This window comes from Carettochelys insculpta, chromosome 17 (assembly GCF_033958435.1).
Source record: "Carettochelys insculpta isolate YL-2023 chromosome 17, ASM3395843v1, whole genome shotgun sequence".
NCBI lineage: Eukaryota > Metazoa > Chordata > Testudines > Carettochelyidae > Carettochelys > Carettochelys insculpta.
In genome coordinates, this window is record NC_134153.1 from 22,374,297 (window position 1) to 22,398,645 (window position 24,349).

The window sequence follows — 24,349 nt, forward strand, 5'->3', positions numbered from 1 at the left end:
CAGCACGCAGGGCTCCTTGGGTGAAAGATGCTGGAGAGGCACGAAGCTGGCTTGTTATGCGAGCGATGGCTGCTGGAGGAGGTGGAGGGAGAGGAGCTTTGGCAGGGGGCAAAGCACTATTAAACCCGGTGGGCTGGAGGAAGTTCATCTGCAGGGATGGCGGGGCCTTGTGTTTGCTGGCGCAGAATGAGACTCCAGTTCAATATAGCTCTTGTGCACGTGCATCAGTCCTTGGCTGAACTGCAGCCTACAGCGTGCAAAAATCAGCCATGGTGACAGTACAAATAAAGCCTCCCAGCCAGCCTACTCACCACCAGTCCCTGGTTACGGTGCTCCTGAGCGCCGAAGCATCCAACCATCAAAGGAAGCTCTGTGCGTCCAACTCCCAAACCACATAGCCACCCCCTTGAATTGCTCCATCACCCAGGCAGCATATCTCCACCTCCGAGGCCCCTATCAAGCATTCCCCCAGCAGGCATGGGGGTCCAGACTGGCCTTTCCTCTAGGCTTTTTGTGCGGCCCCCCAGGGCATTAAACTCAGACCTCAGAAACTGGGCAAAAGTGGTTATAGGGAGGGGACAAGAGGTTCCTTCTCAAGTAAAATCAGACGACCTGTGCCCTGCATGGCCCCGCTGGCCAGTGCCGCTGGTTGGGCTGTACCATCCCCCCAGCAAGCAGGCGAGTGTTCCAGCGAGAATCTTCAGAGCCAGCAGCAGTTGCAGAGTGGGAGAGGCCCAGTTCAGGTGTTGGCTCCCAACTGCCAGGTATTTTAAAAGGGGGCGGGTGGCTGTAGCTCCCCGCGACGGGACTGCGTGTGCTTCAGCTCCCACCACCCCCCCTTGCCCCCGTAGCTCCCTTGTAGCACTAAGTGGCCCAATTCTCAGTGGCACCCAACTCTCAAATTGGAGAGGAGCCTAAATGGAGGTGGGAATGGCCCCCAAGAACACCTGCTGTGCAGGGGACTTCCCTGCCTGCTGCAGAGCTGGCATAATCTCTGCTTTCGGCCGCTAGCATATTGAGCGTGTGTATGTCCAGCGTATGCACTGCCCTATGGCGAGTCTCTGGTTCCCAGGACCCATGGGAAACAGAGTACAAACTCAAGCAGCCCAGAGGCTGTTCTAACTTACACCCAGGACCAGGCAGGCTCTCACTTAGCCCCAGAATACAGGGAGCACAAAGATGCTTTTAAACTATCTACCCCCCATATCTACCCTCCATCCCTGCCCTGAACACGAGAACAGAGCAGCCAGGTTCAAAGAATCTCCTTCTGTAAAGGAAGGGGGGTTTTGTGCCTACCTCTGTGGAGAAGTCAAAGGTTTAACTTCTGAACTTCCCTCCTTCCAGTCAGCCCAGGAGCAGCCGCCTGATCTGGGGGAATGTCCAAGCCTGAGAATAGAAAAGGGAACCCTGTCAAAAAGTGCCCGATGTGCCAGATAGAGCTGGGCAGAGCCTCCGTCAGTAAGCAGGGCCTGTGTCCTCACTGCTATGCCCAGGCAGGAGAGGATCAAAAGAATCAGAAAAGCAAGAGGTAAGGCAGCAAGCTTCCTGGGGGGAGCAAAACAGGGGATGAAGGGAGAGCAATGCCTGAACACAGGGTAGCCATTCTATCTACTGCCATCTGGCAAGAGCACCCAGGGCCATGCTTGCATCTCTAACGGTGACGCGGCCTATGGCCGTTCCCTGACCCAAAGAGCTTTGGTTGAACTCCCACAAAAACAAACCCGCAGCCAGAGGCCCAGGCCAGAGGCAGTGGCTATTAAATGTGGAGCAAAGGCTTCATGAAAGCCGGGAGCTTGAAGAGGGAGGTAACGGCTGGCTTATGGAAAGTTTGTTTACCTACTGGCAGGCAGCCTGGTGCCAGTGGCAAAGCAGAGAGCAGGACTGGGCAGAGGGAGCAGCTGGCTGAGAGAATCAGGAGGAGCGCAGAGGCATGAGACAGGGTGAAGGATGAAATAATAATAATGTAGAGTTCCAGAGCACGGAACCAGCATGGACTAGTTTAGCCTCCCAGGCCTCTGCTAAGCAATGTCCCCATTTAGAGAAGGGGAAGTGCCCTGCCAGAGATCACACAGCAAACTGCACCCACCTGGGGAGTTCCTGCCTCGTAGGCCTGTGCTCAGTCTGTGGGAGCACATTGTTTCTGCAAATGAATGCAGGTATAGTAGGGGCTGCAGTTGTGAAGGGGGATGCATGTCCAAATCCATTCTCACCTGACTAGGCTGAAGGAGATGAAAAGCGGAGTCTTCCTGGGAGGGGGGAGTACTTGCTAGAAGTGGACACCTCTCTTTCACTTTAAGTTGTATATTGATATGAACCAGATAGCGCTGGAGGAATCCATGAATTCCTCTACTTTGTCATCCCTTTTTGCTGGAACAGTTGGACAGTGCTCAGGCTCTTGCAAGCTGAGAAGAAATCAGGGCCAGCGTCACACATGTCTTTACATACCTTCTTTGTAAATAAGCTGGAGTGCCTCGAGGTTCTGTTTCCCTGAACACAGCAGGAGGCAAAGAGGAGAGTCACAGTTCTAAGCCTCTTTCCAGCCAGCACTGTGCCCCAAAAGCTCTCCCTCTTGGTTTTTTCTCAGGGCCACGATACCACTGTTTCTCTTCCTCTAGGCTTGACTTTCCTGCTGCCTTCTCTGTCTGCTTCTGTTTAGAGACACACTGACCACCGTCAAAAAATACATAGAGAAATCTCTCTGCCCACACAGCTCCCTTTGTGCCTAGCTTGGCATATGGCCTGTGTTTTTGTTGGTGACCCAGTTTTAGCTGCTTTACTCCAAAAAAGAGGTTGGCTGCTTCTCATATTCCCCCTGACTGAAGGCCAGCTGTGATGTCCACCAGCTTCAGTGAGGTTTCAGCAACCTCCAAGGCTGTGTCCAGCCACCAGGCTGTATTCCTCTCCTAGCCAAACATCCTGTCACAGGGTGAAGGCCAAGTGCTGCAGGGCTGGTCAAATGGTAATTGTTCCCTAAGAATTCCTGCTTGGCCAGTTCTCCTCAGGACCCAAGGTCAGACAGTGCAAACCTAGTTATGTCATTAGCATTAACTCACGTCATTGTTGAATTTCCTGAATAGCTCAGCCTGGTGCCTGCCTGGAAGAGATGAGTTATTCTCCAAGGCCTGGTCCACGCTTCCCAAGGGTGAGCTTTGCCCTTTGCAGAAAACCTGTCCTAGACACCCAGGACACTTTGGCCCTCTGTGCAGGGGCGACCAGCACCCAGGAAGGACTTCTACCACTGCTAACATCAGTATGGCTGCAGCAGCGCTGGACTAATGGGAGGAGAATGTCTGAAAACCGTCAGTGAGGCCTGAGGCATAACCTCAGCTAGCATCCACCTATGGGTGTTAGCTGCTCTTAGGCAGAAAGTGGCCCCAGGCTGGTGCAGAGAGGATCTGCTGCCTGTGAGGACAGGTCTATCAATGAGTATCTGTATTGCTAGGATGAGAGGTTATATTTACTGTGCTGGCTTCCAGCCTTTGTCCTGAATTTAGCCATCTCCTGATATCTAAGTGTACCTCGGCATGTTCCAGCACAATACAATTCATTTTGTTTGTTCCACGACTCACCCTGCCAAGCCAAGCCACCTGTTCCTCAGGGGATTACTCTCTTTGAGAAAGTGTTGGTAGTTAACTGTCCTTGCAAGATGTGTCATTCATTCACCTGCAGTCCCAGAAGACGGTAGGAGGGGAAAAGGGAAGTAACAGCTGAGTTGCTGCCTCAGACTCGGAGAGGGCCAGAGCGGATCAGCCTAGCAGAAATTGCCCTGTTTCAGCCAGTTCTGCTTAACAAAAGAGGCACAGAACTCAGAATGTCTATGTAAAGTTTACATAAACATGGTGGCAGTGGACTTGAGAGTGCCAAGGGTTAAATTCAGCCCCAGTGCAAGGGCCTGGAGTCCCTGGAGCTAGAGGAGGGCTAGTGTCTCCAAAAGAGCAGCTGAGGCTGGGCTAAGGGGCTGCAGGTTCTTTGGCTGCTGGCGAATGGAGGAGTGACACTGGCTGAGGCAGAGCAATGAAACTGCTCAGAATGGAGAGGCCCCAGTGTCAGGAAAGGCAGCAGATTGTCACGCCAGCTCTGTTGTTCCATGACTGAGGAGGAACGAGCGCATGTCACGGGTGCATCTGCCAAATCCAGATGCTCTCTGCAGAGAAGGTGTGTGGAGACAGTGACCATCTTCCCTTCCCCTCCACTGCCATTGCAAAAGCTTCTGCAGGAAATAGTGTCTCAGCTCTTAGGGCAGGCCTCTCTCACCTGTGCCCACATCCTCTGCTGGCTACTGTCCTCATCGCCCAGTTGAACTGAAGGGCTCCGCTGCCTGGGCAGACAGGTTTGTGAGAGGTGTTGAAGGCTTAGTCTGAGCATCATCATCCAGATGATGCTGTGCAAGGACCTCTGGTCTGGACTGACCTGCAGTCCCTGTCTTTTGTGCAGCCAGTCTTCCATGTGACCCTCTGGCACAGCTGCTGCTTATGTGCCTGTAAATGGCAAATGGGGAAAGAGATGCAGGCTGTGACCCTCCTGGGGTGGCCAGATGCATTGTGTGCTCTCGAAAGCCCAAGGATTTCTGTGCTGTGATGCGGATTCATACAGGGGAGCTACACTTCCTTGCGGCGTGCTTGGCAAGAGGCTGCTCATTTACAAATTGCCTCCTTCCCCCCGGCCTGAACTGACTATTAAAAGCAGATGGTAAAAGGTCAGGCTCTGATGTGAGGTCGGATCCCACTGCTCTGTGGACCGTGCTGCACAGCTACATTGTTGTTTGCCACAGCGGGTTGTTTCTGCTCTCTGCTAGGCAGGGCAAGGACGTCAGTTCCCACTTGTGACTGACAGATGTTGGGAGACGCTCAGTACAGTAAACCCCCGATATGTGCAATTGCAACTTGTGCTTAACTTGTGTTAATGCGAGTTAAGTGCAAGTCAAAATCCCCTCCCCAGCTCCAGCCTCTGGGTGTCCCAGCTAGGGGAAGCTAGGCAGAACCTGCTCTGGCCTGGCTGTCTGCTTGCCCGGCTTCCCCCAGCTGGGGGAAGTCAGGGAGAAGCCATGCCTGGCTCCCAGAGTGGCAGAGAGCCAGGATCCAGGTTACTGCCTGGTTCCCAGCTCTCTGCCACTCTGGGAACCAGGTAACTGAGCAGTGCTGGTGCACCGGTCAGTTTCCCAGCTCTTGCAAGCCCAGGGGAGCCAGTTCCCTGCTCCCCCTGACTCGCGTGACGGTGCACAGGAGTGCAACTGTCATGTAACATGGGGGTCTACTGCATACCGATATGCCAGAGACCCTGCACCTGCCCAGAGAGTCAACATGCAGTGTCTTTATGCCGTCTGTTGTAACTCAGCCTGAGAATAAAATGAAGGTGACATCTCATGGCTCTGCCCACTTCTCTGCACAGCTACAGCTTCCCAGTGAGAAACTAGGGCTCTGCCCGAGGCTTTAGAGGGCTAGAAACCATGGAAAAGCTTCCAGGGGAACCCCCACAGCCATAACAGAGCTGCTGGAAGCTTTCCCCCACAAGCCAGGCCCTCTCGCATTCTCAGGTGCAAGCCTCCATGCAAGAGAAAATGAGCCGAGTGAGCCACCTACTGGCCAAGACGAGGCATGGACCAAGAAGTCTAGTTCAATGGACCCTCATCAATCCGCACTATCGCTGCCCATGATTTGCAGTGTCCCCCTGCTCCTAGCAATGCTCTGAGAGCAAAGTCTCCATGCTGTGACCCCTTATTTTCCCCAGCCGGCAAGATAGTCCACTGTACATTATGGAGCTTTGCTCACAAATAATCAGAACTCGTCTACCAGAAACATCAATCAGCCCATGCTGCATTATCTTGGCTTTTCCCCATCACCTCCGCTGGCTTGGCCACGTCCACAGGATGAATGATGGAAGGATTCCAAAAGACATCCTGTATGGTGAGCTAGCCTCTGGCAAAAGACCACCCGGACGCCCCCAGTTGCGCTACAAAGATGTCTGCAAGAGAGACCTCAGAGAGGTAGACATCGAGCTGGACAACTGGGAAGAACTAGCAGACGACCGCAGCAGATGGAGGCAGGGGTTACACAAGGGCCTTCAGAAGGGCGAGATGAGGATCAGACAGCTAGAAGAGGAGAAGCGAGCACACAGAAAGCACACTAAGGACTTGCCAGACACCCACCACATCTGCAAGAGATGGAGCAAGGACTGTCACTCTCGTGTGGGTCTTCATAGTCACAGTAGACGCTGTAAATGAAGTCCTCAATTGAAACTATAAAGGGCGCGATCCATAGTCTATGCAGACTGAAGGATGCCTACCTGCTCTCCAATCTGTGGACTCCAGCCATTCGGAAAGGGCCATGCAGCCCTCCGTGCAAAGGAGCGAGGTTCCCCAAGGAGCTCGGATTTGTCGTTGGTCGCACATCTGTGAGCAGTTTGTGGCGATCAAGAGCCTTCTGTGAAGACCCACAGTGCCAGCACCACATCTCCCTCCAGGAGCCCCTGCACAGGGCTTGTATACATGGAGAAGCTGTATTGGGAAAGACCTAAGGAACAAATGGAAAGGCAGCTGTTTAATAAGCTGTGTGTGCATGTGGGGTGGGGTGTTCAGTCCCCCGCTCTCCATTCTGTGGCTATCCCATTTGCAGACTGTCCCTAGATGTTGGAGTTTCCATGTGTTTGCCTTCCTGCCTTCTCCCTCATTGCTCTCATATCACCTCAGCACTTGCAGGTTAGCCCAGGATGTCTGTGTTTGTTCTCCCCCTTCGCTTTGGTTTCATCTGCAAATATGGACCAAGGTGGAATTGTTGCCAGAGAAATTTGCCTGTCAAGGAAAGATGCGAAACTGCTGCAGAGGGGGCAGAACAACCTGTGGCAACCCTTGAAGAATCCTGGCCTGGGCTGCAGTCACTGCTCGAAAAATGAGAGCTGCTTCCTCATCGCAGCAGAAACCATCAAAGGTTCACCAAGAACCACCAGCTAATGCGTTTGAACTTGGTGCTTTTACTTTGTGAACTCGCTGCTCTGCCCGGGGACGAGGGCGCTAGCTGACTATGCTTTCCCAGCGCCAACTGCCAGAAGCTGAAAAGAGGTGGAAGGAGAAAGGACAAGAATAATGAGAAAAGGGGCTGCTGTGGTGGGGGTGAGGGGGAGAAGGAACACAACCTGTTACCCTTCCTCTCCCTGCCTGGAGCACAGTGTTAGAGCCCTGGGAACGCTGGGAGCCAGGGAAACCCTGAATGGGGAGGAATCCTGACAGGAATCGACAATCAGTTTTGTTAACAGCTCTGGAGTCTTGAATCACGTGGTTTCCGTCTGGCACTGACCTCTCTGCCCCCAGCCCTATTACTAACCTGCTGGGAGCTTGGCCAACCAGCCCGTGTGATGCTGCTCCAGGCAGCAGGGTTTTGCCATGCACGTTAATGAGAGAGCCACAGCATTCTGGGGAAAGTCATCTGGTGGAGGTTTGAAGGAGAAGCACTTGAGCAATGAGGGGAACAAACTGGTAGCTGTGGGATAACCCCCGGCAGCACACCAGGGAAAGGACCGAACAGCCAGAGGAGGAACTACTTTCCCTGAAAACAGACCACAGGGAAAGTGAGGCTGTTGGCAGTGGGGAAACCAGGCAGCAGCTGGAGGACACAGGGATTTCGACTGGTCGCAGAACTGGCCCAGAGGAAGGTGATGGTCAGGAGGTTAAGAAAAGGGAGGTGAGTTAAAGAGCGTCCTGTTTTCTTCTCCCCCTGGTGGCTGGACAGGCTGCCCTTTTGGCTTCATCTACAAGGTCCCAGCATCAATGCAGCACCAGTGGTGCAGTTCAGCTGCTGGCGTTTTTACCAGCACATTGGCTAGACCCACTCTGAGCAGGGCTGATGAGAGGAAGGTTAAAAGCCCACATGTCCACTCTACCCTGGGGTCCCCGCCCTTATTAGCTGGGGCAAAGCAAGAAGTTCAGGCTTCAGCATAAAAGCCACTATAAGTGCACCGCTTGTCATCTTCCCGTTGCGAAGTCTGGCTTGTCTAAGGCATACTGGGGTGCAGAGATTCACTACTGCACCTCCCCTTATAAGCCGTATTCCAGGGCAGGGACTGGGGATGGGACTTAAGAAGCGGCGAAAGACACATGGTGTTTTAACAAGGAAAGATCCTGACCCTGAGGAGCTTAGAGCCAAACCTGACCCACAGGACAATCACCAATAGAAAGCGCTGTGGCAATGTGACAGACCCCCTTCCCAACCCATCCCTTTGCCTGCCAGAGCTAATCACTGACAGGAGACGTTCATTGGCACTGGATTTCTGTGGAAGGGAAGACAGGGAAAGTTCTGGCTGGTCTCCTTCCATTCCCTTGCCTCTAGCTCCCTCTTTCCTCCACGGATCTGTCCTGCACTCCCACGCAAGCCAGCGGAGTTTTGCCTGATCAGGTGGCCAGGATCAGGCCCTCCTGCATCTCCTGAGCAGCCTGGCCTGTTCCTTGCCTTTCCTCTTTGGAGTATTTGCAAAGGGGAGGATTTTGTGAGGCAAATTCCACTCTGACGTGTGCCAGGGCCTTTTTCCAAGCCACCCTCTTGCCAGGGAGCCAGCCCCAGCCCTTCCTAACCCAGCATTAGCCCTCGGAGTCACAGCAGCAGCAGCAAAGTACCAGTTTTATAAATATTGCCCCTGAGGCTGCTGGGGCTGAGCCATGCAGCTAAAATGCAGGATGTGGGAATACTTAATCTTTATCCTCCATCTCCCCTCCACCTCTCTGCTCAACCCTCCCTCCCAAGCACCACCGGAACCTGCCGAGGCTGCATGATCATGAGTCTGATTTTGCTGTGTGTCTGAGTCTCCGGTGTGGCTGGCCTATATCCAGGGCAGGACCCCAAAGAAGGGAAGAGTTGGCTTTTACCCATCCGTGGTAGCTCCATAACTCTTTGTTCAATCCCCAGGGCAGCTTTTAGGTCACCAAGGCCAAGTATGGGACAGGGGGCTGAGCTACTGTCCCAGCCAAAACGGGACAGATGGTCACTTTACCAGTCAGGCTTTGGCTGTCCTTTGGGGGTTGCCACATTGCTGGGGAGAGGGGTCGCTGGCTGCGGGAGGCAGCAGCAGCAGCACCCAGCTTCCCCGAACAGCCGGGCACAGGATCTGGGCCAGCTGTGACGCTGATCTCCCAGCTTCCCCCAAGCGTGGGGAGTTGGGAACCTGGCAGAAGCTGTGCTGATCAGGCTACAGTGCCCCAGGGCTCAGGGAGCCAGCAAACACGGGGCAATTAGCCCCTTTTCAGAAAGCAATCAGGATGCCTGCCTGGCGCCCAAAATACAGGGCTGTCCCCGCCGATACGGGATGGATGGTCACTTTGCTTATGCTGGGTCATCTGTGGCTCCAAGCAGCTGTTCCAGCACCTGGAAATGACCAGAGCAGAGAGATCTCCTGCCAACCCATTTCACTCTCCCCATTCTCATCAGGCCAGGGCTGCTGAATATAAGGCCTGTCAGTGGAGCAGCACAAAAGGGCTGTATCGTACTGAAGATATAGACCTTCCAGTTCCAGAGCCTGAGAAAGTCACTGCTGGGGGCCCTCGGAATGAGCTTGGCAGAGCTAATCTCAGAGGGGTGGGGCTCTGTTTCCTTCTGTGGAGAATTTGGCCATCAGTGGCTCCTTGCGAGCTCATCCCTCCATTGCAGCATGTTTCTCCTGGCAGGGTGCATGACTGGAGAGAGGAATGTATTTATAACGCCGACGGTAAAATACCTTCTTGGAGCTGATCTGTGTCATAAGTGTCATAGCTGGTTTTTAACTCATAATGCTCAGAAACCTGCCTCACTCTGTCCTGTGGCTGCTAGGATCTGAGGAGGGACGGGCAGAAGGGCACTGCTGCTGCCAAAGCTCTAGAAGCTGCCTGTTTACCTTAGAACTTGATACCCCACCTAGGTGGCTGGACATCCACCACTGCATAGGCAGAGCTCAGTCCCTGAGACCTGGCAGGCCCAGGCTCCCTTCTGAGCCAGAATGCAGAATAAATAAGACGAGTCATGAACCGCTGCACTTCAGTACGTGGCTGCAGCCAGAGAAGAGTTAATAACAATGAGCATTTATACCAGGAGCGGTTCACTTTCCTGCATGTCACTTCCTGGCACGGCTCCATCTTAGCTTGAAAAGCTCAGTGCTGAGCATAGTCTGTGGGGGCACAAAATCAGTCTCAGCCTCACATGGAAGTTCGCCTTCGGGACATTTGACCACAAGTCATAGCAGCTGGGTGCTGAGGACTTCAATTTCAGCCGAAGACAGCACGGCACAAGTAATCAGGGCATTTGCAGTCCACTGGGCTAAAGTTATTGCTTCCAATGGGTCACAATCAGAGAGCGAAATAATGGATAGGGGCTTTTCTGAATGCTGACAAACCAAATAAAGGCTCTGGAGACATGAACTGGAATCCAAACAGTGCTGGACTTCCAGCGCAAAGGCAGAATTCCGAGTGAATTTCACAGTGACCTCAACGCTTTGAGACTGTGGCTCTTGTGTGGTCTGAGCCAAGACAAAGTCTTCAAACACAATGTGCTCCACAACTGCTGGAAACTGCCATCAACTCCAGTGAAAGGGAGCAACTTCAATATAAAGCACACCAGGGAAAAGGAGCTGGCTCACACTGTTACTGACATGGCTGACGGGGTCAGGCCGTTCTAAACAGTTCTCAACAGCGGAACACAGACATAAGTCCCAGAGCCAAATGGCCCAGAAAGCTCATGAAAATGTCACACCCTAAATTTGAGTTTCATACATTAAACTCCTGATCTCCACACAATTTGAATGAGCACTTCATTAGATACACATCAAACAGGAAACTGATGAAGGCACACTGCCAGGATCAGTAGGGAATGAATGACCTAGCAGCGCCCGCTCCAAGGGCCTTTCAAAGGAACTAGGAAGTAGACCTGACCATCTGCAGGTCCAGTTTCAGCTATAACACACTGAGGCAGATCTCCACCGAGTCCAAGAACTGAATCTGGCCCAGTATCAAAATCCTATGGAGCTTTTAGGAACACAGGAAAGTTAAGGGCAAGAGTCAAAACCAAACCCCTTTCCATCCCCTTTGCAGACGCAGGATGAAACCTGCTGCCCTCACGTGCCTTGTTCTGACCTCAGCCCAAACACTAGCAGGACTTTCTCTTGGCTGCTATCTGTTCCATGCCCATCAGAGCAAACACAGCCAAGTTGGAGGTTTACTGTTATGTGATGTTTGGAGTCAGGGTGATCAGGTGAAATTCACCCCCAGCTTAATGATTGCTGCACCATTTCAGGCCTATAAGTGGAGTTGGGCAGAAGGGCCATGGGTGAAGTAGACAGGTGGGGACTCCAAACCGGTTCCAGAGGCTGGTGTGGAAGATGGGTGAAATTCAATATTGTGCTGCTGCTCAGCCAAGGGCCATCTCTGTGCATGACTCCTCCACCCACTAGCCTCCTAAGAGCATAGCCAGTATGCGCAGCTAAAGCTTTTCCTGCAGGAAAGGGCATAGTCCTGTCTCCCGATGTTACCTCTGACAGGAGAATGCTAAAGGGGGGCAACCAAGTGCCTCTTCCTTGGTTCCAGCTGCAGTAGGTGTCAGAATGGCCCTACATACAGGAGTGGTGAAAAGACACTGGTCTGTTGTCTGGCCCCCCTCACCAGACACGGGGAGAGTGTTACAGAAGATGTTCTACCAAAGGTTGTTCTCCTGTGAGTCCAGTGGCATCTCTGAAAGATTCTGAAGCAAAATTAACCAGAACTGCTTGTTTCATGCAGCGGTTAAACTCTGTGCAAGCTGCGTGGAGCTTGGAAGACGCTTCGGCGAGGTTTCTCTGAGGCCCCCTCACCTCTGGACTGTCTCTGCCCCACAGGGATTCCTACCCGTTTGGAAATGCAAGTGAAGTAATGGAGATTGAGCCCTCGTACGCTGACTTTATTTCCTGCGACCGCACTGGGCGGAGGAACGCTATCCACGACATCCAAGGAGATGCGACCGCCATCAGCATGCGCAAGCTGGCAGGCGACATAGGCGAGCTCTCCATTGAAGGAGCAGGTGAGTGTGCAAGGTGAGGTGGCTCCCTGGCCTCACCTAAACAGCCACCATGCACATCCCCACACACATTCATCTCTGTATTGCCTGGGAGCCAGGTGGGACCTGATGAGCTCCCACTTGGCAAAGCCAAGCACATTGCAGAGCAATGGTCCGCTCCACACCAGTGTTACTGCCTTCTTGGCTAATGAGTACGTACATTGGTCTGAACTTGACCTGCCTGGCACTGAGAGCTCCCTACAGCATGTGATGGGGATTCAGGCTCTAGCTGGTAATGGGTAAGACACTACATGCCCCTTTCAGAGCTTTGTGTGAACCAGGAAAGTGAGATTTCAGCTGTGGGGCATGTCATGGCAAATGACACCAGCAGTGCCCAAGGCTTTAGTGTAATAGGCTCTTTGCAAATCTAAACAGTCGCTCAGCTTGCAGGCTTTTGAATTACAAGTGATTCTTATATACTCTTCCCCTGGCAGCCCAAACACTGCAGCTATTCTGCTGCCACAGGCTGTCCTTTTAACACAGGCTGACCAGATGGGTGCACCGAGGCAGGGGACCCTAAAAGTGAAACCCACTCAAAGTGAAGTGAAAGCTTCCCCTTGTGTAAGCAGCAGGAAGGGTGGCATTTGTTATTAGCACTCCTAGTTGCATCTGCTGAGCTTTGATTAGTAACAAGGATAAAAACACTTTAAACATATTACTACAGGTTGAATCTCTCTAGTGCAGCACCCTGAGGACCTGACAGGCTAAATGAGAGAATTTGCCAAAGTACTGGAGATCATTGTAATTTACTACATTACCAACACTTCCACGATGTACTGAGCTCTTAGAAGACATAGTTGGGCTGTGTGTAGATTGCTGAGAACTGTCTGCAAAAGATATGCAAATTGCACAACATTTGCATATCTCCTGCTGACAGTTCTGTCCAGAGATAGTTCAGGAAGAAAGGTGCTTTTGAAAGTGGGTTTCCTTTCGATCGAACCCTGTCTACATGGCTGTTTTGACTTTCGAAATCAGCTCTTCCAAGTAGTATGCAAATGAGGCATGAGATATTTAAATCCATGTCTCATTTGCATTTCTGATCAGCCGCATATACGTGCCCCTTCGGAAGAGGAGGGGCAGTGTAGTCACAGCCAACGTGAGAGGAGTAATGCCTATTACAAAAGAGGTGCTACTAAGACATGGAATAACACTACAGTAGAACCCCGGCTTATGCAGGGGTTGCATTCTCCGAACCCCCATGTAAGTCAAGTTTCCCATGCAACTCCAGGGAGCCAGGAAACTGAGGAAGGCAGCAACCCTAGTCAGTTTCCTGGCTCCAACATATGGAGGGGAGCCAGTGACCAGGCTTATAAAACAGCTGCCATGGGAACACCCTAAAGGACCAGGCTTGGGTCAGGCTTGCCACCTTGTGCTAAGGAGGGGACAGGTCTGGTGCACCTGTAACTCAAAGTCAAGCAGTGTAAATAGTTTGGTTTTTTCGGCAAACCCTCCCAGCCGCATTTGCTTTGCCACCAGGAGAGTCCTCCTGCCAATAGAGCACTGCTTACACGTGTATTTGCCCTGGCAAAGCTTTGTTGTGAGGTAGGGGAAGGCAGCGGGGGGAGGCGGTGTTTCAGCCCCTGTGAAACACAAAAGCTTTGATGCTCTATTGCAGCACAGACCAAGCCTCAGTTGCAAGTTTAACCCTCTCTCTCTTCCTTTCGGTTTACAGGAAACCAAGCTGCTGCCGCTGCTTCTGAGAAGGAACCAGACGTGAGACCTGAGGGGCAAGATGGCAGCCCCCCCTCATGAGAGCCACAGGAGTTGGGGGAGGGAGGGAGGGAAGGGAAGGGAAGAGGAGAGAACTGTAGCTACTAAGCAGGAATATTCCATCCAATCTCCTGACAACCGCCCACTAACCCAGACCGACGAATTCTCCCTTTAAATGCCTCAACTGCGACCGTTCTGCTCAGCTAGTGGCAGAATGCTCAGCAGCGGGTGGTAAGCCCCGTAACTCTGCTCCCATTTAGAACAGTGTAGACCATCACTACACTGGGGGCAGCCGCAGGGGCTGCTCTCACAGTGCCTTCCTTGCAGTTTTCCTCTATTGGAAAATGTCAGTTCAGTAATGTACACTTCAGCCTTTTCCAGTTAAGGTACATTTTTTACTCTGTAAATTTGGTCTATTTCCTGTTCCCATAGAAGATTGGTTCTGGTGCTCCCCTTCCATCAGTAGCTGGCTGAGATGAGCATGTATTTAGTGCTGCCTGCACAGACTCCTGGTGTCATGAGGATCAGCAGGAGGTGTGACAGCAGGTCATGCTGTGTTGCTCTTGAACACTTAACCTGTGCCTCTGCTTTGCAGGGGCCAGAAGCAGACCAAAACTTGCAACTGCATGGATGAACTCCAATGGCAGGCACAGCAGCACCATACAGGGGCACCATCTGGGCCACAGGGTTTTAAGACACTGTTCGTAGGAGGACAGTAAAGGTTGTTCTGTTTTTCTTTGAGACTTAGCAAAATTCAAAGCAGTCTTTCAAGTTGCATCCAGCTCCAAGGTATTTATTTCTGGAAAAGTTTCACACTCTCCTCTCTTTGGAGATAGGTTCTGCGGTAAAAATTATCTGATAGCCTATGAGCTCGTTACAATAAATACACAACTCTTGGATAATAAAGTGGAGTGGGGGACTTCTGTGCACATCTCCCCCGCCCCCCCCCCCCCTCCGTCTCCGGAAACATGCAACCAGGAGCTCATCCCACACTCTCTCTGGGGAACAATCAATCACGAGCTATTTCATATTGCCTCAGTGTTGTCCAGCTTCAGATGTTCCCACCTGCTGGAACAACTTCCAGCTAAGCGCAGACTGGAAGCCAGGCTCAATAAATGCAACTCAGTCCTCTAGACAGACACTGATATCCTTATATTTGCTAGAGAGCAGCTCCCCTGGCTGATTATGGGTCACGAAGGTTTTCAATGGTACATTGGAGCATGGCACCATCAGGATCCAGCCTCACACACCAAGCACAAAAGGGCTGGCTCCGCACTTGGCTGAGAGACCATGGTGCTAGAGGAAATGCTGGTGGTGTGGCCAGGCATCCTTTCCACTCGGCTGCAGCAAGCAGCCTCCCACATTGAGCGCATGACCAGAATTCCAAGTGCACCAGGAAAGAAAAGTGTCAGGAGAGGCCAAGGGCCCCAGAGGAGTCTGATGCTGTTTTCCTTTTGTCTCCCCCAAAGACTAATGAATGGCCCCTTATGCAATCTCCAGGTCACTCCAGCCTGCCACACAACAGGAGCTGCAATCCCTGGGTCACACTAGTCCACCACAGCATTTTTCCCCACTCTGTAGCCCTCAGCTCTAGCCTAAAGCAGCTCTCAGGAGTGTGACTCGGGTGAGGCAGAAAAGGAGAGAGAAATTCCCACACAGCCACCCAATACCCAAATCATCTTGGCAAGAGGAAAGCTAGAGAGCCTCAAGTGAGGAGTTCAAATTTTATCAACCCAAGCAAGGCCATAAATGAGATCAGAACACAGTGCCAGAGAGCAGGAAACCTCCAAGGAGCCCAAGAGGAGAGCACACTGGTGTCAGGATAGAGACATTTATGGGTCTGACGCACCTAGAAAACAACAGGGAGGCCGAAGCTGCACCAGTTTCTCGGCAATCCCGTAACAACCACCAAAGGTCTGAGCTTCTGCTGGATCATGCTGCCAACTTTGCTTCACGCTCTTGTCCCTGCTGAAATCATGGGCCAACCGGCCACATTCTCCAACTCTAGTAAGACCAGAGTTGGGCATTGCATCTCTAAGTCTCCTCATCTCTGGCCCTCCAGCTGTGTAGAATCCATAGCTTGGCCAGTCCCTCACCTGCTCACATGCGTGGAGCAGCCGTGCAAAACAGAGGGGCACAATAATACATAGGTATAAACTCAGGTATAGCAAGGGATGGGCAAATCTTTGGTCTCTCATCTCAGTGTGCACGTTCATGTTACTTTTAGCCAAAATCAGCTGTTTACAGACAGGAAAGAGAGAGGCTTCAGGTATCCCCAGTGAGTAAAAAAAAAAATCTCATGTTGAATTGTGTTTGAGGAATAAGCACATCATATTATTCAGTGACATCCTGGCTTTCAGACATGCTGGGCCCACAGAGTTCCCACCCATGTTCCTCTAATCTCTTCCATCCACGCGCAGAATAATGTTATGTGCAAACGTGCACCACAGTAGAAACACAAACACCTGGCCGGGGTGTTCAGCTAAAGAGCTGGGAAGGCGGTGGGGGAAGGCAAGCAGGACAAATGCACCAGGGCCCAGAGAATCAAAGAGTACCAGAGCTGCTGGGCTGCTTTGAAATGTTGCTGGAGCACAGCTCTAAGGGCTCAAGCTCCAAGGGCTGACTGCCCTTGGCCCCACCCCTTGTGAAGGCACAAAGCCGCCCTCCCCCCCCCCCCCCCCCCCACCATACACACTCACCTTACCCTGGTGGCTGTCAGTCTTGCTGTTTCCACTGCCCTCAGTGAGAAATGCAAGTGTTCCGTACCAGCAGGAGAAGACCTTTGCAAAAACAGGCCTGCAAAACTGAGCTGACAGTAGGATTTAAACAGGTCATAGAGGGGAAAATATTTAAGTTCATTGCTGCCTCCCAGCTCTGATTAATTTTGCCCACCTCAGAAAGGGGGGAGGGAGGGGGGAAAGCAGCACAACAAACAAAGCGCTTTTGGAATACGTGCCAGAAAAATTGCAGCCCAGTGGCTAGTAATGACGCTGTCACTTCCAGCTGTCACATTTCCCCTTCTTTGAGTGTTACCGAGGAAATGATGTGTGAAACTGGAGCAGCTCGATACGATAGCCCAAATGATTTGGCTAAAGTGAGTTACTCCTGATTTGCATCGCAAGGAAAAAAATAAACCAGGCCCAAAAGTTACTGATGGCATCTGCCAGGGCCTGATTCTGATCCAAAGTGCATCCATTCTATATAAGTAAAGTTCCCATGATTTCAGTGATGCTATTCCCAATTTGCACTTCTGCTAAACAGGAGAATAGGTCCATTCTGACCTCTGTTTCCAACCCTACCTCCCCTTTTGGGACTCTCTTCAAGCAGTCAGAGCCAATCTTGTGGCACTTAGGGTAACCACTGGCTGTGATCGCCATACGGAAGAGAGAAAATTTCAAGTTACCCATAGAATTACAAAAAGGAAGAATTCACATATCTTTTTTGTAGGTCCTGTCAAAACAGCATCTCGTGCTGACAGTCAGTAGATGACTTATCTTTAATATTTTGGCAACATGCTTTTATTTAGATATATACAGAGAGAGCTATTTAAAACCCCAGAGTACATTATCCACCAGGTTCTATCAACGTCAGCACATTTGGCCAGAACTACGGTGCAGAATGTGACAGTTCCCCTTTAGCACTTTATGCAGAAATTAGAAATACAATTAGTTTTTAAAATATAAAGTGTTATTTTATTAAACCAATATAACATTTCACTCAAGGTCTGCAGAACGTGAATAGCTGTGCCTGAGGAGTGATTTCCAAACAAACCCAAGATTGTGGATAACATTAGAACCACTCTTAGAACTGATCGCTTATCATTGGCTTTAAAAAAAATAAAACAATTCACTTGTAGATTTCTGTACACATGCAAAAAGTATCTGAGAATATTTTGGATTCATGTATAAAAATCAGTGTAGCAGATCAGAGCAGTAAATCCCAGCCATCTTCTGATGTCTAGGAGATTGGTGAATATAGCCCTTTATCAAAGGCAACTTTTTGGTGTTGGTAGCTGTGGGGTCCAGGTCTTTGCAGCCCCTGTGATACCGACTCTCTCCACACCCCTGGCCTTCAGCTTCCTCCACCCTGTTTACAAACTCTTAGGAGGTAAAAGCATCAAAAAGCTACAATTAACCAAACAAGCAATCATTTATTTGCATAAAAAGTTCAGCGTCATAATGCACCAAAATGACACAGGAAATATGCTAATATTTTCTTTGTAAACTCTCAAACATACTAAAGACAGGACGTCCAACAAGAACCCTGTTAAGTACTCTCTGAAGCAGTTGTGGCATCTGAGCCATTTTACTAGATATTGGACCATAGGTCATTAGTTTATTCACTTAGTCCTATTAATGGTGCCTGAAGGTTACCTGAGGGCAGAAAGATTAAGCATAGATGATCACTACCTTTTTAAGGTGCTTAAAAGAAACAGACTACGGTCAGAAGAATTCAGATGCTTGGCGTTAGACTTGTGTGCAAAGTGCTGGAGTGGAGTATTTGAGAGGGGAATTTTGTCCTGAAATTGTGAAGATGTGCACTAACTTTATATGTGCATGCACCAAGCCTCTGGACACCCCAAATATACCCTATGGTGTCCTGAAGCAGAGCTGTATGCTCTCATCTAAAGGGACATTTTAGAGATTTAAGGTCTTGCGACACAGTTTGTTTGTTTTTTTTAAATAAATTAAAAAATGAATTACACTTTTTTTAAAAAAGTTCCATATTTCCGCAACTAAAAAGTCTAAATGCAACAACTGCTGCAGTTTCCATCTTGTTCTTCATCCCTACTTACAATACAAAATACACTCTGTTTACATACACTTATGGCCAAACTGTGTTAACACAGTCTTTTTTAACTACACAAAAAGAATAAACTCTGGTATTCAAGTGCTTCACTATTTATTTAGGTATCTACCAGTGCCAGAAGACAGTTTTCTCATATGATTCTGACATACACATTTACAACTGGGCAGTGGTCATAAAAATACGCAAAAAAGTCACTTGAATAAAAGTACTTACTCTGAAAGAAATGTAACCAAGGCCTGGTTTAAACTAGGGATCAAAGTTGATCCCAGGTATGCAATTCTAGCCGCACCCTTTGGAAGCTAGATATCAGGATCAACTTTTCTCCTTGGTGTACATCAAGGCTCTTCAGGCTTGTGCTGATGTCCCTTACTCTACGCACCAGTGTGGTGTACCAGGGTCGATGGCTGAGTCCAGAGAAATTGATTTTGCCATGTCCTCACGCACACAGCAAAAACTGACCTCCCTGGAAGACTGATCACGGTGCACTGACCCACCCTCGCCCCATAAGCACAGATGTATCCTAAGTGAAAGTCTCCTGGAAAACTACTCGAGTAAAAAAGTACAAACATGCTGTGGCTTAATTGTACTCAAATATCCAGAAGTAAAAAGTAGCTGTGCTCTGATAATCTATGGTTAACCACCTGAGTTATCAAAGGGAACCATTATTTTTCTGTCTGTCTGTCTGTGTGTGTGTGTGTGTGCGCGCGCACGCGCACACACACACACACAAGAACTTCAAAGGACTTCAAGAAGTCAGTCCGCTCTCCTCACAGAAGGAATAAGTACAATCTGGATCATCCCTAAAACAAAAAGGCAGTCCTGTCGCACTTTAAAGACTAACAATATAATTTATTAATCTTTAAAGTGCACCAGGACTGCTTTTATGCTTTGTGAAGATACACCCAAACAAGGCTACCTCTCTGAGACTGCTTCATCCCTGTTAGATGTCTATCCAACCTGTTCTTAAATATCTCCAATGATGGAGATTCTACAACCACCACAAGCCATTTATTCCAGTATTTACCACCCTGACAGGAAATTTTTCCGAATGTCCAACCAAAACCTCCCTTGCTGCAATTTAAGCCCATTGCTTCTTGTCCTATACTCAGAAGCCAAGGAGAATAATTTATCTTCTTCCTCCTTGTAAAAGCTGCCGTCACATCCCCTCTGAGCCTTCTCTTTTCCAAACTAAACAAACCCAGTTCTTTTAATCTTCCCTCACAGGTCATATTTTCTAGACCTTTAATCATTTTAGTTGCTCTTTGCTGGACCTTCACCAATTTCTCCACATCCTTCCTAAAATCTCGTACCCAGAACTGAACACAGTTGTCCACCTGAGGCCTAATCAGTGCAGAATAGAGCAGCAGAATGATTTCTCATGTCTTAGTCACAACACTCCTTTTAATGCATCCCAAAATCATGTTTGCTTTTTCTGCAACGCTGTCACCCTGTTGACTTACACTTAGCTTGTGGTCCAAATTACCACGGGCGGGGGGGAGGGGCAGGGAGCGGTACACTGGGGCCAGGACTGCTTCAGCCCAACTAGAACACCCCCGCACGCAGTGCACCCAGGACTACCATGGACAGGGACTGCTCTGGCGCAGCTGGAGCACCCCGCCCTCACACTCAGGCTGCTGTGGATGGGGGCTTGTCTCTCCAGGTGGGGACACTCCTAGTCTGGGCCGCTGCAGATGGGGGTTGCTCTGGCCATAGTGGAGTTCCTGCCACCCACAGCAGTGCCACAGGCAGGGACACTGCAGCTGGACCACAACAGCCCCTGGCCTTAGTGCACCATGAGCAGAGGCGTCTCAGCTGCCCCCTCTTCATCCATTTAACCAGTTAACTGTTAAACGTAGTGTTTAACAGGTTAGCCAATTAAATGGCACTTTCCATCCGTAGTCTGGATGGGAGGGAGAATGCTGGAGCAGGCTGGGAGTAGCGTGTCTGGCAGGGCGCAGGAGTGAGCTGGGGGTGGGGTGTCTGGTCGGTAGAGAGGTGCAGGAGCAAGAAAGTTCAGGAGCAGACTTGGAGTGGGAGAGATGGGCGGGAGGGAGGTGCAGGAGCCGAATGGGGCTGGGAGAGCTAGATGGGAGGGATGTTCATGCAGGAGCTGGCTGTGACAGCAGTGGGAGGGCACTCCCCGGGCTCAGTGCTCCCTGCCACTCCCAGGTACTGCCCTCCGCTGCTCCGACTGGCCAAAATCTGTCCAATAGTAGCAGTGGAGAAACCCTCCCACAAGCAGTTTCCAGCACCATGTTGCTAGAGTTAGCAGCAGTGCATAGCATCACGCTGCTTCTCCCACATGCTGCATCCAGCCCACAAGGCTCAGGGCCCTGCACCATACACTGATACTGGCTTTGAAGGAAAAGGTGTTGAAGAGCCCTTTTAAAAGCTAAATCACTGGCAGGGCCATTGCGCTGGTTGACCGGTTATTTTCTTTAAAAAAAATCATTACTGAGTGATGACTGGATACTTTGTATGTGTGGCTGTGCTTTAGCCAATCAGAATGCTGGCTTGTGCAATTGTCAGTGTGAAGGTAGCAAGTAACTAAGTGTTTCTGGAAATGGCACTGGAGTAAAAAAAATACAAGATCTTCTTTAAAAACGACTTGAGTAATAGTCAAAGTATTATAAAAATAAATTAACTGAGTAAAGTACAAGGACTGAAAAAAGCCCACACTTGAGTAATGTAACAGTATTTCCACTTAGTTACTTTCCACCTCTGCAACTGAGTGAATAATGGACTTTTTCCATTCAATGGCTAGGTGAAGGATAAAAAAAATTAAATTGAAATCAACTATGCATTTCATAGAACTGGAAGGGACCTGAGGAGATCATTGAGTCCAGTCCCCTGCCTTCTTGGCAGGGGCAAGCGCCAGCCCCTTTTTTTGATCTATTTGCCCCAGATCCCTAAATGGGCCCCTCAAGGATTGAGCTCACAACCCTGGGCTTGGGAGGCCAGTGCTCAAACCACTGAGCTACCTGTCCCCCAAGATGCTGATAAACTAAAAGTGGAAAAGTCAGGCTGAAGCAAAAGGTTGGTTTCCTCAGGACATTTTTCCAATTTGAGTCATTTGCCAAAATCAAAGCAGTACTTGTGAAATGGAGGGTGTGGGAAAGATGAGCACCTTGCTCATCACTAAGCCCTGTGGCAGGGGAGCTGATTTCAGTCCCTGCTCAGCCCAGTGTGGAAAAGGGCTTTTAATAGAGGTTTTTCCCTCATTGCAGCAAAATGCCCTTTCTGCCCACTCCTCAGGACAGAGTCTCGCTCACTTGCCTGCAATACCTTCATAAATGACCGAGTGAGAATGAGCAGACAGCCCGGTGGCTAAGGCACTCACTCGGCATGGTGGTGAGACCCACACCAAAGTCCCAGCCATAATGACTATTTAATGATTTATAGACAAAAGAAGAGCTTTCAGCAGTGAGAGTGAAGCTGAGACTGCACCACAGTATGCCACAACCCAGAGGCTATGGCTGTCTCCTGCAATGTAGGACACCCAAGTTCAACCTCCTAAGAGAGAGGGGAATTAAACGAGGGTCTCCCCCACCCCAGAAAAGTAGGTGTGTAGGGGTAGACTGAGAAAACCTGCCCCTCTGGGCTGGGAATGACAACAAGTTGCAGTACCTCCCACTACACAGCACACTCAGCACAGTGAGGTGGAAGCAGCAGTCACCACTGTGACGACCCCACAGGAAAGAGGGGACCAGCGGGGGAGGAGTCAGGAGAGGAAGCTCCTACCAGGCTGAGCCTTAAGGAGGAGGTAGTGATGGTGACGGTGCTGATGGGGATTGGTTAGAATGTGTGTTCCACACTCGACTGACCTGAAACAGTGCCAGGCTGTCCTTGGCTCGGGTTCTGGTCCAGGTCAGGCTTTGTCCCGGACAGTACGCTAGGTTAAAGGCGGTAAAAGGGAGGCCCTTCCCAGGCCTCACCCTCTACACAAATGGCTCCATTTGAAAAATTTCACTGGCATGTTTGCACCCAGGAAATGCAAGACACATCCATGAAAGGCTCAGGGGTGACTAAAGCTGCATTTTTCAGCAAATAAACAATTTGCTGAAACAATTCCACCTGGTCTAGTTACACGACCCAGGTGGGAAAAACCCAGTCTTCTCTCATGGTTTGACCACAGCTGCACCTCAGCTGATTAATGCTGCGGTGCAGAAAAGGAATAAGGCAGATAGGCAAGGGAACTAGAGCACCATAAAGTCATAGAAAAATGGCACAGCCACTACCACAAATAAAGAGGTCCTGACTTTGCTGTCATTTACATCAGGATGTAAATCTGGCATAAGCCACAATGGAATCAGACCAGAAAACTGCACCTATAAATTTGTGCATCAGAAATACAGGAAATCAGATAGCTACTTCGTCTGTGGATGCCATAGGTATATCTAAACAGTAGGATCCGTGGAAATACTGCTTTATAGTATACGTTAAGGACAATGAAGTTCAGCACAATACCACCAGTATTAAGTGCTGGTGCTCTGGCACCTCGTCCCCCGGTGTTCCTACTAAAACAAAGAGGAATCGAGCGCACATGGAGAGAGGTAAATGCACCTTCCCGGCTGGCAGAAACAGGATTAGGAAGGGTTGTTCGGGACCATCCCATAGGCTTCATACAGCTTACTGAGAAGTTCTTCCTTTTCCTCCTCAGGCAGGAAGCTGGACTCAGCTGCATTAATGTTCTGGGAAGGAAATAAACAAATAAAGAGACAGATATTGCTGGGGAACAGCCACAAGTGTGAATGTAAGGTTGTGTGTGCACAAATCTTTGTCAGTGGAAAAAAAAAATGAACACTTTGGTTAGCAGTGAGATACTTGAGCTCTTTCGAGCAGACTCAGCTTTCCAAGGAACTCAACCCAGTATTTGTAGGGGTGTAAAAAAGGCAGAAGATAGACAATGGGTCTTAAGTTCCTTTTTCAGGTTTCAAGACATGCAGTTCAGGGGCTCGATCCAAAGCCCATTAAAGTCAAGGGAGAAACTCCCACTGATGTCAGTGAGCTTTGGCTCAGGCTCTGCCTGATAAGCTGCTGTGACACAATTCACTGCTACCTTCCCTGGACAGTTGACAGTAATGTTCCTCTCCTGAACTGAGATGCTTCCTTTCATTAAACATAAAGGAACAGCTTGGTTTCTGCAGGAGCCTGCAGCAAAACTTTCCATGGATTTGACAGTCTGCAGATCAGAGCTTCCTACAGCAGTAAGGAAGACCTAAAGCAGAAGTCTGCTCTCCAGAAAGCCAGACTCTTGCTCCTTACACAAAGCCCACAGTGCAGGTCCAGCGCTTCCTCTTGAAAGGTGCTTTCTGCCAACTGAGCTCCAACACACAAAGAGGATCAGCTGGTTTCCAAGATAATGGCGGCCTGCACAGCACCCAACTCCGTTCAAACCAGTGCACCTCTAACGGTGAGCCGGAAAAGCATCAGAGGTTACCCACCAACAGGGGAAACGATCAGGCTCATTTTCCTCTCCCTTTTTCTTAGGTACAAAGCAGATGAAAAACAGAATTATTACACTTTCAGGATACTGCATATGCCACACACACCATAGTCAAATCATCTTTATGCAGTTCCACACATGGGGGGGGGGGGCAGCGAGCAGCCTGCAGCTCAACCCCCCCCACCCCTTCTGTTCATCAGTTCCCATCAGAGGAACTATTCAGTGAACAATTCTGACTTTGACTCATCCCTCAGCAAAGCCCCATGCAGTGAGCTAGAGCTGAGTGCAAGGCACCATTGCAGATTGTCCTGGTCAACTCCCCCCAGGCTCTTTTACTCTGTTTTCT

At 50.1% G+C, this 24,349-nt stretch overlaps 2 protein-coding genes across 5 annotated transcripts in view; one reads left to right on the top strand and one right to left on the bottom strand.

Annotated features, from left to right (window-relative positions):
• Nucleotides 1-14,654, top strand: part of PKIG (cAMP-dependent protein kinase inhibitor gamma) — a 35,703-nt gene extending 21,049 nt beyond the window's left edge. For all 3 annotated transcript variants that reach the window (XM_075011369.1, XM_075011367.1, XM_075011368.1), the window contains exons 3-4: nt 11,821-12,002; nt 13,711-14,654. In XM_075011369.1, the coding sequence (XP_074867470.1) occupies nt 11,855-12,002; nt 13,711-13,790 (228 nt within the window). In that variant the 5' untranslated portion in view covers nt 11,821-11,854 and the 3' untranslated portion in view covers nt 13,791-14,654. The remainder of the gene's footprint in view (nt 1-11,820; nt 12,003-13,710) is intronic.
• A 149-nt stretch (nt 14,655-14,803) lies between these two features.
• Nucleotides 14,804-24,349, bottom strand: part of ADA (adenosine deaminase) — a 50,004-nt gene continuing 40,458 nt past the window's right edge. The window contains exons 11-12 of one of the 2 annotated variants that reach the window (XM_075011366.1): nt 23,121-23,248; nt 14,804-17,847 (exon numbers count right to left, since the gene is read on the bottom strand). In XM_075011366.1, the coding sequence (XP_074867467.1) occupies nt 23,144-23,248 (105 nt within the window). In that variant the 3' untranslated portion in view covers nt 14,804-17,847; nt 23,121-23,143. Of the gene's footprint in view, nt 23,249-24,349 lie in introns of both variants that reach the window. The other variant, XM_075011365.1, reaches the window with a different exon arrangement.